The sequence below is a fragment of the Trichoplusia ni genome, chromosome 3, assembly GCF_003590095.1.
Source record: "Trichoplusia ni isolate ovarian cell line Hi5 chromosome 3, tn1, whole genome shotgun sequence".
NCBI lineage: Eukaryota > Metazoa > Arthropoda > Insecta > Lepidoptera > Noctuidae > Trichoplusia > Trichoplusia ni.
Genome location: NC_039480.1, coordinates 19,690,389 through 19,703,780, shown reverse-complemented (window position 1 = coordinate 19,703,780; position 13,392 = coordinate 19,690,389). Strand labels below are relative to the sequence as shown.

At 35.9% G+C, this 13,392-nt stretch overlaps 2 protein-coding genes across 2 annotated transcripts in view; one reads left to right on the top strand and one right to left on the bottom strand.

Moving 5' to 3' along the window:
• The window catches only part of LOC113492321 (protein neuralized), a 49,691-nt gene extending 47,463 nt beyond the window's left edge, over positions 1 to 2,228 (bottom strand). The window contains exon 1 of the mRNA XM_026869775.1: positions 1,758 to 2,228. Within this exon, the coding sequence (XP_026725576.1) occupies positions 1,758 to 1,785 (28 nt within the window). The 5' untranslated portion in view covers positions 1,786 to 2,228. The remainder of the gene's footprint in view (positions 1 to 1,757) is intronic.
• Positions 2,229 to 2,708: 480 nt separating this feature from the next.
• LOC113508748 (putative uncharacterized protein DDB_G0282499) lies at positions 2,709 to 12,901 on the top strand. The gene is made up of 10 exons (XM_026891830.1): positions 2,709 to 2,974; positions 3,480 to 3,653; positions 4,074 to 4,173; positions 4,711 to 4,833; positions 5,648 to 5,743; positions 6,702 to 6,822; positions 7,666 to 8,663; positions 8,706 to 9,603; positions 11,041 to 11,115; positions 12,254 to 12,901. The coding sequence occupies exons 1-10, from the start codon at positions 2,826 to 2,828 to the stop codon at positions 12,292 to 12,294; spliced, it is 2,775 nt and encodes a 924-aa protein (XP_026747631.1). The 5' UTR covers positions 2,709 to 2,825; the 3' UTR covers positions 12,295 to 12,901.
• The last annotated feature ends 491 nt before the right edge of the window (positions 12,902 to 13,392 follow it).

Below are 13,392 nucleotides of genomic sequence, written 5' to 3'. Positions count from 1 at the left end.
CCGGATATAATCGGTTTGGTTGGCAGATACAATAATATCAACTTGTAACTGTCTCGTAGGTCAAAGGCCTTTGTATCAACAATACATACAGATAGCAGGTACATACAGGTGTGTGTATGAAGGATTGTAAAGTATTGCCATACAATACAAATATGGGGTGTGAGTCAATTAACGTGTGAGTCAATTTTGACGACCTCCGTGGTCGAGTGGCGTACGCACCGGTTTCAAGGTGTCGCTAGCTCTGAGGTCCCGGGTTCGATCCCCGGTCGGGTCAATGTAAAAATTCACATTTCTACATTGTCTCGGGTCTGGGTGTTTGTGGTACCTTCGTTGTATCTGAATTCCATAACACAAGTGCTTTAGGAACTTACTTTGGGTTAAGAACAATGTATGTGATGTTGTACACATTTATTTATTTATTTAATTAAAAATATTCTAAAACCCACATTTTTAAATGTGTCCATTCAAATTCATATCAAAATCGTTCCAGACATTTTTGTAGTTGGAAATTGCATTGTGGGTTTGAAGCTACAATCAAAATTTCAGCCTGCTAGCTAATAGAGAGTTGCCTTAAAATTGATTTGCACAAATTTGACTGGGAATGAAAAATGAGTGTATAAAAACGTGGTAAAATGTGAATGACATAGTACACGGGTTTTTGGTTTAGTCAGTAAGGGTCTGATGCAACACATTCTCTTCCATCAGGGACCAGATGTCCCTAAGGATCAACCTACCTTACAGAAAAGGTAACAATACAGAAATGCAGATTTAGGTGTAGTTGGTAACTATGTGACCATAGCAATTCCCTCCCTCGAGGGAGTAAGGGTCAACGAGGATTTCCATGCCTTTAAAAACAGGCACTTACATGTGTATAATATAATAATAATCGTGTTGACAGTGTAATGGATAATTCGGGTGATTTTAGGTGGTAAGCGTCCAGGTAGAGGCCTGCCACTATGTTTTAAAGTAATATAGATAATAAGTAGCTGTGGAAGAGAGACGCCACTATCTGCTATGTATTGCTCCATCACCCTTCCACAACCACAATAATTTTACTTTAAGAAGTGTCTCTTCGCCTTCCCTTCAACAAACATTCTTCTGGATTTTCACCAGGTCAAAAATTTATCATTAATTTAGAAATATTTATTGCTTCTATGATTGACATACAGATGCAGACTCGTAAAAGTGCATTTGTTTTGGTTGAAGTACCTATATTTATAAAAACTTCTATATAATAAAGAAACATTCACCAATTTACATAATGCACCATTTTCAGCATGTTCTTAGCAGTTCATTTATTAACATCAAGAAGGCAATATTTAAACACGTATTGAGTTAAGTACACATTTCCTTTAAACCTTGCAGTTGTTTTCCACAAATGTATAGTGTATTGAACTTGTCTATCAGCTATTCAGTACTGAAAAATCTTTATTAATGTAAAATTTTAGTTTAATAGATGCTTACTGCCGATTATAAGTCTAAAAATGTATCTACTCAGATCTTTAATGTTTATATCAGTTTTAGATAGTTCTAAATAGTTCATATATGTCTAATAAGTGCTTATAATCACGTTTATTAACACTGGCCAAGCATTTCAGACATGAACGGGCTAAACTACGCGTGTGTAAGAGAAAAAAATATACGCTAATATGCAAACTATACCAAGGAGGTTATAAACAGGAAAGACCATTTAAATTCCAATTAGAACCTAGTTAGAACATTCTGGCGCGCATTTCTCTACAATTAACAATACTTACCCGGCACCGAACTCCCAGTTTGACCCATTTTTCAACGATATACCTCCAATCTTTCTTCACACTATATTATCACAGATAATTCTCTATTTATGCCGTAATTATGTCTATTTAACACATTTAGGGACCACAAATGTCTCACAACAAACACAAACTTGACCTATGAACCACACCGATCCATGTTTACAGTAATATTTATTTAATTAAAACGCGATCATTAAAATTCGGTAACTATTTTAATCATTATATTTTCACTAAATTCGCGTTCTCCATGTCCTACGATTGTTTACAACTAAAGATTATTGTTTTAATAATATTATTGCACGCGTTATATTATCATAATTGTGATAAAATTATATTATTTTATGTATTTCTAACATTACGGGCCACTGTTCTTTTGACATTTGTAGTGCGATAAAAATCACCGTTCGGATATTTAACTACGTCATCTGCAAAAGTGTTTTGCAACTTATTTTATTTATATGTATTATTTTTCATGATTTAACTTTATTTATGATTTAATTTTATACATAATATAACCTATGAATTTCTAAAATCGTTGCTAGAACGGTTTAGTTATAATTTTGTTTTTATTAAAACGTATCCAAATTTAATAAATGTCACAGCATCTAGTACTGTCTCTCGTTTCCAAAAGATCTATAAAATCATGAAAATGAAATCATAATATACAGTGAAGATACAATAACTAATAGAGAGTCTCGAGGACGTTTGATAAATTCTCAAAGCTATAGTTATTTAATATGCCAGCGAAATATCTACCCCCATATCAGTAAATCTTGATACAGGTGTCGATAAAATATGCGAATATTTTACTAAAGGATCTGGATCTTTTTAGGATTTAAAAAAATATAATTATTAATGAATAAAATGAGTACAGAATTTATTAGACAAGATTTTTATGTTCCCGTGGATGTGTCATTGGCAACATTTACAATATCATTCGTTGTATCGGTTGTATTCGTTTTGACGTGACGTTGTGTGACGTTATGTGAAGTTCGCATTCGATTCAAAATAATTCGTTACTTGTTAAACAAATAAACAAATGTGAAAATGTCGAATAATAACGTGAATAACGAGAAGAAAAAGTCTCTGTTGGCTTATAAAGAGAAGATACTGCAAGAAATAAAGTACTATGATACGCGCATTGAAGATTTTCGCGCCAATCATAAAAATAACAGCTATCGGGATGATGACGATAGGTATACACACTTCTTGATTTTAATTTTAAAATTTAACTTTAAATAAGAAAGTATTCAGACTGTAACATGTTCAGACTGTATTAAACCTGATGTGCACATAGGAAGCCGCTTTCAATTTATTATTGCATCTTAAAAACACTGACGAAATCTCTGAACAAATGTATGATTTTTCAATGTTTTTTGTCTACATTTTAATGTGAAAGGATGTCTTCGTTGCTTTTACATATTATTTTCGTTTTTACTGTTAATTTTCATGGTAACTCAGTTCCAGACACATGAATTACCCTCTCTTACTAGGTACTCTTATTTCTGGTTCGCTAGTTCAAAGCTAGCAACTTGTTCTACACATTTTGGATTGCCCGACTAATTTCTAGACCCCACCGCGTCAGCTCATGATTCACTCTGGTTGGCTACGAATCTAGTCGGGCAATCGCTATAAATACGCGTGAGTAAATTTTTGCATCATTTAATAATTGTCATACACACTTTATTATCTAACTTCCAGTTCTGGTTCTGATGATGAGCTCCTCCAGATGATAGACACGGGTCCATCTGTCGCTCAGCTGAAGCTGAAACAGGAAGTCATGAAGACATGTCTGCTGGCTACTCAGGAGCTGACCAGTCTGACGGTCCTGGAGTCACAAGTCAACGTGCTGGTTGATGCACCGGATATCGGAAGGTTTGTTAACTTTAAAACGGAATGAAGTTTTCCGGACTTAAGGTTTCTGTACTTTAAGTGTGCAAATCCCTATTACCCTATTACTAAGGCCTGGGCTGTTTGTTCGTCAATAAGCTGTATCTTATGCACTTTGATAGCTAGGCAGTTAAAATTTTCACAGATACTGTATTTTCGTTGCTGCTGTAACAACAAATACCCAAATAAAATCTATATTATTGATAAATTCATCACACAACTGAATTTTTATTAAAATTTCTGCTGTCTAGCAATGCTAATGTAATACACTCGTAATGTACCTATGGCATATAGGTACATTACGGGGTATAGACAAAGTACCCTTAGTGATAGGATCATGTTTACCCTTTGGGTCAAAAAGCGTCTGAAGTAATAAGTTTGTTAATAGATTAATAACATTTACAGGGAGAAGCCCATCACAGAGCCAGGACTCTGGATAGAGGTGACAGCGGAGTGCGAGATAGACCTTGTAAACTTTACCATACACTTCTATATGCATAAACCTGTAAGTATTGAAACAAAGTCTTCTCCTTAATAATCAGAATCATCATTATTGAGAACTTTCATCATTGTACAGGATATCAATATTCAGATCCAGATCTTTGAAACAACTCTCTCACTAGCAATATTGTGTGATCAATAGAAGGTCAGCATACTGCTGGGGGAGTTTGTTGCTCCGTTTCTTCTTTCAGCAAAAGCATTTAGGAAGGTGAAGGGTGGGTGAAACTGGGTGCTGTTCAAACAAATTTGAATAAATTCTGATTTTGTTAACATGGCATGGATAGTCGAATAGTGGAGGTTCATCATGCCAACGCACTGAGACCGTTGCGTTAGTTTGATCCCTGAAGGACAAGCGTTTGTGTGATCCACGAATGCTTGTCCTGAGTCTGGGTGTCTTTGTGTATGCGACATGAATGAAATCCCCTGCAATAATTGGCGCGACAAATTCCTTAGTCGTTTTTGAAAGAAAAAAGATAAAAGTACCGAAACAAATAGATTATTGCCATTTAAAGAGCTAATGTAACGTTTTCTCTATCCACAGTACCGCACTTTCGCTCCGCCGTCCTACCGCTGCCTGCGAGTCGAACCGGTGCGCGAGTCCGACAAGTTGGAGCTGGATAAGTCAGTCCTGCACACCCTGAAGTTACCTAGCGATGCCGTAGAGGTATGTTGTTATTTAAATAAGCAACTTTTTATAACATAGGTACAAACAAAAAAGAGAAAAATTATTCCACTTGTGTCAAACAGCGCCATCTAGTTTCAATCCATGCTAAGCTTGTATTATGAGTACTAGATATAGTTACCGGCACGGATCTTGAGCGCTGACCTTGACCTGCGCAGAAGTGATTTTTTGGGTCCCCTTTGCGGTATGAAGTGAGGCGCGGGGCGGATAAAGTGCAGTGATTGTCCCGCAGTGCATCGCGTCATAGCCGTCATGAGGGATTGGTTGAAATTCGTTGTTTGCTGCAGTTTTATGCATCACAAGACGTCGAGTACGCACTATTGATTGGCGTTTTATTTTACGATGCGCTAAGCGATCCCCACTCTTACGCCGAGCGCTCAAGATCCGTGCCGGTAACTATAACTGATATGGATATTAGATGGCTGGCACGAGCTGGATGCGAGCAGCCGAAGATAGAATGGCGTGCAATTGGGGAGGCTTTTCCAAATCGGACCTTTAGTGTTCTAACAAGCTCATCCGCTTTGTAATATTATTAATAGATAGTGAACATTATTAAATGATGTAACGGTTTACTCACGCGTATTTATCGGGGTAGCCCGACTAGTTTCGGACCCAACCGGAGTCCTTAATCATGAGCAGACGCGGCGGGATCGCGAGTCGAACTGGTCGGTTGGGTCCGAAACTAGTCGGGCTTCCCCGATAAATACGCGTGAGTAAACCTTTACATCATTTAATAATGAATCATTCTCACGACAGTTACTAACAAAATATAGTGTACATTTTCATTGTTTTCCAGGTAATGAAGAGCTATAACGCGGCATTCCGCTCTCGTCGCACGACTCTGTCAAGACTTGACAAGAAATTTGCAAACGCTTTGTTGATGGAGAAACATGTAAGTGCATACTATGTTTAGCTAACCCTCTAAACGTTTTTTCCTTCATGCAAATGCGTTCTAGGGAATAAAAGACAGATGTTGTCAGATTCTCAGACCTGTTCGGAAATTCGAAGCACTTAGGAAGCGGTGAAGGGTGGGCGAAACTGGGTGCTGTCCAATGTAAATAGTGCTGACTTTCAAAAAGTGCTACTTAGTAGCCTAATTTGAATAAATGAATTTTGATTCGATTTCATCATCGGCTTAGCCTTTTCCCAACTTTGTTGAGGTCGGCTTCCTGTCTAACCGGATTCAGCTAAGTACCAGTGTTTTACAAGGAGCGACTGCCTATCTGAACTCCTCAACACAGTTACCTGGGCAACACGCACCCCTTGGTTAGACTGGTTGTCAGACTTTTCAAGCTTCTGACTACCTGTAACGACTGTCAAAGATGTATGACCTATTCAACATCAATCTTGGTGTTTATTTAAAAAAAAAAGGCTCAGGCATTGATTTCGATGGCCAATGCTATTGCTATTGATCATAAAGACTGGCTTTCTAGCATTTTTTGAAGCTCAAACTACGTTGGACAGCACCCAGTTTCGCCGACACTTTTTTATAACAAGAGATATAAAGATCTGTGTTAAGCAACATTTAACCTTAAATATGATTGTAATAGTCATAAAACTTTTGGGTAACAAATATGTTTGTCAGCTAATCCGTCTGTCACCAAACCGATTTTTATTTCAAACGTCAGTGTCGCGGGTTCAACTTGCGTTTTTGTAATATTTTAGGCTAGGATTGCCACGCATTGCCATACACCGACACAAAAACGCGGATGACGTAGCACGCCGGTTCAGGTTTAGTCAGTAAGAGACTGACACTACCAATTTCCTCCGCCGAGGAAGCGGGTGTCCATGAGGATTCCGCCCACCCCATTATTCCATTCACTTACATACATATTTCTTAATAATTTTAGCCAGAAGGCGGGTATATATTCAAGTGCGCTGGCCTACTGGAGGTGTGCTGGCGTTTGGAGAACAAATGGTCACCCGTCGCGCCCTTCCATCATAAGATGAAGTTTGATCTTGAATATATGGGTGAGTCACTTTTATATCTTTATTATCTTCGTCATCTTCATACAATAATAGCGTATTTGACACATAATTATGTTCAGTCCGTAATGGTCAGACAGGTTTTCAAAAAATAGATTTTGTAGATTTACAAGCATTTAATACTTGGCAGTCTTATCAGATATCCAGACTCAGAACAAGCATTCGTGGATCATACAAATGCTTGTCCCAAGCGGGGATCGAAGTTGCGACACTTCATGCACAGTGGACTACACCACTTGCCTGTTATATTTCGTTTATCTTTATACAAATAATAAAAACTATTGATTTAATTTAAATTAAATTATGAATGCACGGATAGCGCAGTTAAGTCACCACCCCAAACCCACTGCGCGACGTGTCAGTTCGATCCCCGTAGGACAAGCATTTGTGTGATCCACGAATGCTTGTCCTGAGTCTGGGTGTCTTTGTGCATGTGACTTGTATGTTTGTGAAACCCTCCGCGACCCAAGGATTAAATTCCTTACTACGTGAGTCGTCTTTTTTTAATATCGTAGTAATCTAATATATAAAATTCCCGTGTCACGATGTTAGTTACCGTACTCCTCCGAAACGGTTCGACCGATTCTCATGAAATTTTGTATACATATTGGGTAGGCCTGAGAATAGAACAACATCTATTTTTCATACCCCTAAGTGACAAGGGTTGCCCACACTAAAAATATTTTTTTATTTTTTGAACGAAGTCTTTTGGTTTAATTTTTTTATAATGCGGCATTAAAAGTACATACAACTAGAAAAAAAATATTCGGCAAAACCATGTTTGCTGGGTCAGCTAGTAATTTTATAAATATCTCAATTCTTTTACAGACGAATCTTACATAAAAATAATAACACAAGTTCACAAACAGCTCTTAGACCCCTCATTACAAACAGACGAAAGAACATTACTCCTATCTAAGATAATCACGACTTGTCTAGAAGCCAGAGGACCCATAGACACGGAATCAGACCTAGAAAGCAAGACCGAAAAGGATGAGTTTGAGAAAAGAGATAGCGAAGTTATGGCACCACCTAAGTCTTTGCCCAAGAAGTCAAAGATTAGTAAGAAGAGAAGTTTAGAAGAGGATGGCAATATAGTGAAAAGGATAAAAAATTCTGATTTTGATAATCTTAATACAAGAAAAACTAAGAGTGTAGATGAATATTCAAGTGCAGTTAAGAAAATGAAGGGGAATGATGGTGTTGCTAGTGTCAAAAATGTACAGGGAAGTGGTTTTGATGATAAAAGTTCTAAAGATGGCAACATTGGAGATGATAATGATGAAATAGTTAGAAAAAATGTAAAGGGTAGTGTTGAAGAGAAAAGTGCTAAAGTTAAAACTAAGATAGCTAAGGATGCGAATATTGAAGAGGCTGGCAACACTAAAACGAAAAGTACTCAAAAGGAATCTGCCAATGGAGACAACGATAAAAATGTACCGAAGAATAAAGATGCAGAAACTAACATTGCTAAAGATGGTAGCATTAAGCCGAAAAGCAAAAATCCAAAAGAAGTTGGCAACACTGCGGAAAAGAACATTAAAAATAAACCTAAGAATAAGGTAAATGAAGTAACTGAAGACAATAAAGATAATAATAACGCCAAAAAGAAAAGCCCGAAGGATACTGGCAACATTTCAGCAAAAAATAATAACAAACCAAAAAATGTAGACACTATAAATAACAACGAAAATAATGACAACACTACCACTAAAAAGAAGAGTCCCAAAGATTCTGGCAACACTGCAGTAAAAACTAACAATAATAAACCTAAAAATGTGGAAAATATTAATAATGATAATACTACAACTAAAAAAAAACTTCCTAAGGACTCTGATAACATAGCTATAAAAAATATTAATACCAAACTTAAAAATATAGAAAATAGAAATGAAAAGGTTAATGATGAAAACACTGGTATAAAAAAGAAAATAACTAAAGATTCTGGCAACACTGGAGATAAGGCTAGCAACCCTAAGTCTACTCAAAACGAACAGACTGATCAAAAGAAACTTAATCTTAAAACTAAATCTAAAATAAGTAAGGAGCCAAGTAATATAGAACTAAGTGCTAAATCTAAAAATCATCAAAAAGACATTGGCAACACTAATATTAATACAAAATCTAAAAGTACTGATAAAAAAGAAACTGATGTTGCCAGCGCAAAAAACGATGAAAATATTCCTTCTAAAGACGTTGATCGTCAAAGTAAGGTAGTTAACAAAAGGAGTAATGTTGCCATTACAAAAAATACAAAAGCTGATTTAAATAGTGCTGTGAATCCCGTGAATAACAAGAAAAGTATAGCCAGCACTAAAAATGATGTCGCAAAGAAAACTTCAGATATTAATATGAAAAATAAAGAAAACACAGATGTTTTAAATAAAGATGGAGATTTGATAAAGAAAACTACACAAAAGAATGCAACAAATAGAATAAAAGACAAAATATCTACAATCATCGAAAAAGTTCCCGAGAAAAATATCCAAAACAAACTATCAAACAACATAAAAACCAAAACAATCACCATTCCAAAGAAAAAAACTTCAAATGAACTAAAAATGAAAACTATAATCCCTAAAATCTCTTCACATCGAACCTCAATAAAACTACCAAATGACAAAGTTTTGAAAGCTAGCAACACTGGAATTAAAACTGGCAACATTAACAAAGATGGCGGGAAGCCGAAATCGAAAATTCCTCAAAAGAAATTATCTCCTATAAGCGAAAGTTCATCGAAGAAAAATCCATTGAGAATAAGTCCAAGTAAGTCAATATAATATTCCACAACTTTCACACAACGCCATCTAGTCTCAAACTAAGCAGAGCTTGTATTATGAGTACTAGACAACTGATAAACATACTTAGATATTTCTAAATACATACATAATATAGATAAATTACACCCAGACACAGAACAAATGATCGTGCTCATCACACAAATATTTGGCATAAGTGGGGATCGAACCCGGTATAGCACCCAGGATAAAATCAAAATCAATTATAATAGGGATGATGACAGGGTATAAAAGGAAAAAATCTCATTAGTCCCTCAGTTAGATAATTGAAAAGTATGAGACACGTATTTTTTCCTTTTTCAGAAAAACTAGAATTGTCAAAGATTAACTGCTTTAAAGTTTAGGAGAGGGGGCTTGTGACGTAACGATATGGTAAAATTTATACTCAATCGTGACGTCACGCGTAAGTTTCATTCACTGTAATTTGGTCAATTTATGTTTGCGGGACAAATGAAAAAATACGTATCCGTTATTATACAAAAAACTACAAGACGGACACTGCAAAAAAAAATTGTCGTCATCCCTATTATCGCTTTAAAAAGTTCCTCAAGTCTTTGTCTTTCTATAATATTCTTTTAACACTTTATTAAAAAACAATCGATTAAAAATAAAAAGCTGCTTGGCCCATATTAATGAAATTTATTGGCCCAAATGACAGCTATTTTAAGTAAAGGTCTTCAGACACAGCAGCTATAATGGATATTAATGTACATTACATCCCGAGATGTATAGTGTAATAATCTTAATGTATCACACACACAACAGGCAATTTAATGTATCTATCCCTTCATTTCATTGGTATACGTCCCGATTGACACACTTTTTTCGAAGAGAGATATACGGAAATGAATTGAGATGTATTAAGATGTATCGAAATATAAATGTATATTTTCGTATCGCTCTGTACTTTAAGATGTAAAAATATACATTATTGCTGTCGTGTGTGGTCTCCTGACGGTTTCTATGGAAAGATGTAATGAGATGTATCGTGCTGTAATGTACGTCTTTACATTACACCTGCTGTGTGTGAAGCACTTAAAAAATAATCAACAAAATCGGTTCATACAGTCCGAAGTTCTGAGGTTTCAAAATGCTATCCGTGGACTGCACGGATAGCCGAGTGGTTGAGGTCACCACGCCAAATCCGCTGCGCGACGTGTTAGTTCGATCCCCGTAGGACAAGCGTTTGTGTGATCCACGAATGCTTGTTCTGAGTCTGGGTGTCTTTGTGCATGTGAGTTGTATGTTTGTAAACCGCCCGCGATACAAGGATTGAATGAGTGTGGAAGTCGTTAAAAAAAATGCATTGAAAAAGTCAGTTGTAAAATCCAAGCGTTTTCTATTTCGATTTGACTTTTCATTAGACCATAATTGATGTACCTACTAATTATTATTTAAATTTCAGGAAAAATGCTGCCTTCATTTAAAACCACGGTAAACGTCATGAAGCAGAAAGTTATGAAAACAACAAGTATACCGCGTAAGTTGAAAAGTTAACCTTAATATATAAAATAGCTCTAATATTTATGACTAGCTGTTGCCCGCGACTTCGTCCACGTGGTTAGATATATCCCCATATTTTCGACATTTTCCATTATATCTTCGCTCCTATTAATCGTAGCGTGATGTTATAAAGCCTTCCTTGATAAATGGTCTATTCAATTTAAAAATATTTTTTCAAATCGGACCAGTAGTTCCTGAGATTAGCGCGTTCAAACAAACAAACAAACTCTTCAGCATTATATATTAGTATAAATGATTTAACTAAGTTTTTGGCAATGCCGGGATAAAATGTAGCCTTTACTGCCCCACCATATAACCCTCCTTTAAATCAAAATATTTCATCATGTTTAAGAAACAATATTTAAGCCAAATTGAAAAAGAAGTTTATAAAGACGACAGAAAGACCTTTTTGACAGTTAAAAAGTAGCTTATAATATGTGGCTATCTAAACCTAATTACATTACAATCTGACTGGCCTGTTGGTCTAGTGGTTAGTGACCCTGACTGCTATACCGGAGGTCGTGGGTGCAATTCCCACCCAGGACAAATGTTTGTGTGATGAACACGATCATTTGTTCTGTGTCTGGGTGTAATTTATCTATATTATGTATGTATATAGAAATATATAATTATGTTTACCATTTGTCTAGTACTTATAATACAAGCTCTGCTTAGTTTGAGACTAGATGGCGTTGTGTGAGAGTTGTGGAATATTTATTTATTTATTAGTAGATTCGGTGGGAAAGCGAGTCAGACAGAAATTCTTTCGCCTTTATAATACTAGCATGGATTTGAAACATGTCTCGCTTAATAATTTATAACGGTTTACTCACGCGTTTTTATCGGGATAGCTCTACTAGTTTGACTCGCTCGCCCGCCTTGTCACATCATGATTACAGACACCGGTTGGGTCTGAAACTAGTCGGGCAATCCCGATAAATATGCGTGAATAAACCGTTATTTAATTCCCCTCCCGAAAGTTAATTCTTCGCCGGTTCTTCTCCATAAGAATTACATTTTGTATACCGAGGAGTTGTTACTGTAACGTTTTAAAAGTGCCTATTGCAAATATAAACTTTTCATTTTGATTTAATTTCATATTTTATTTGTTCCAGGTCTGATGAAGGATTCAGTGACGAAAAGTGCCAATAAATAATTAGTTTTTAAGTCTAATTATAGTGTTCCGCCTCTACCCCACCGTTAAAGCTTACCAGACACTGTATTTTAAAATGGTTTTAGTTTGTCTACAGACACTTTTTGAAAGGTGAGAAAAAAACTACTCCCTTTGCGAGGAAATGTAATCTTTGTGTTTAAATTGCAATCATTGTGTAACATTCAAGCCACTATGTCACCCAGACTCTGAACAAACGTTTGTGCAACACACGAATGCTTGTCCTACGCGGGGATCGAACCCGCGACAAGTCGTGCACAGTAGGGTTGGCGTGATCAGCTTTACTACTCGGCTGGCTGTGCAGTCTACATTTAACAAAATGGGGTTATTCAAAAAAATAATAAAATCCGTCTAAATCTTTTTTATCCTGACATTATTAGACAGACATTCCAATTTTATTTACCTGACATTTGACATGGATAAATATGTTTCAATGGTAAGCCTCATAAAATTTAAAATAAAATAATTATGTGAATAAATAATCAATTTAAAAATGTGTACGTCATTGAACCACAAGTAAGGATTTGTTTTAATTTATAAGTGTGTGTATAAAATGTTGTTAAAACGAATTAAATGATGTTTTCAATTCGAATTTATGTTTTACTTTCTCTTGCCCGCGGGATCGCCCGCTAAAAATCGAAAATGATCCCACGGGAACATAAAATCTGGATAAAAACTATCCTATGTGTTAATTCTGGTTATAAACTATCTATGTACCAAGTGTCGTCTAAATCCGTTCAGTAGTTTCTGCGTGAAAGAGGAACAAACATCCATACATACAAACTTTCGCGTTTATAATATTAATAAGTGGGTTTTTTACCTTGCTGCGCAGTTGAAAGTATTTGAGAGGAGAAAAAGAATTGAAAAATTGGTGTTAGCACTTGGAGAGATGTAATTTCTCTACTGGCTTAGCTTGAATTACTGACTGCTATACCGAAGGTAGGGGGTTCGATTCCCACCCAGGACAAATGTTTGTGTGATAAACAAGATCATTTGTTCTGTCTGGGTGTAATTTATCTGTATTATGTATGTATTTAGAAATATATAAGTAGTTTATCAGTTGTCTAGTACTCATAATACAAG

What these genes read in the sequence shown, in the direction of transcription:
- LOC113508748 (XM_026891830.1), top strand. Translation starts at nt 2,826, where the DNA reads ATGTCGAATAATAACGTGAATAACGAGAAGAAAAAGTCTCTGTTGGCT. An exon ending in ACTTCTATATGCATAAACCT is followed by an intron (nt 4,174 to 4,710) that starts GTAAGTATTGAA and finishes CTCTATCCACAG; the next exon opens with TACCGCACTTTCGCTCCGCC. An exon ending in GTTTGATCTTGAATATATGG is followed by an intron (nt 6,823 to 7,665) that starts GTGAGTCACTTT and finishes ATTCTTTTACAG; the next exon opens with ACGAATCTTACATAAAAATA.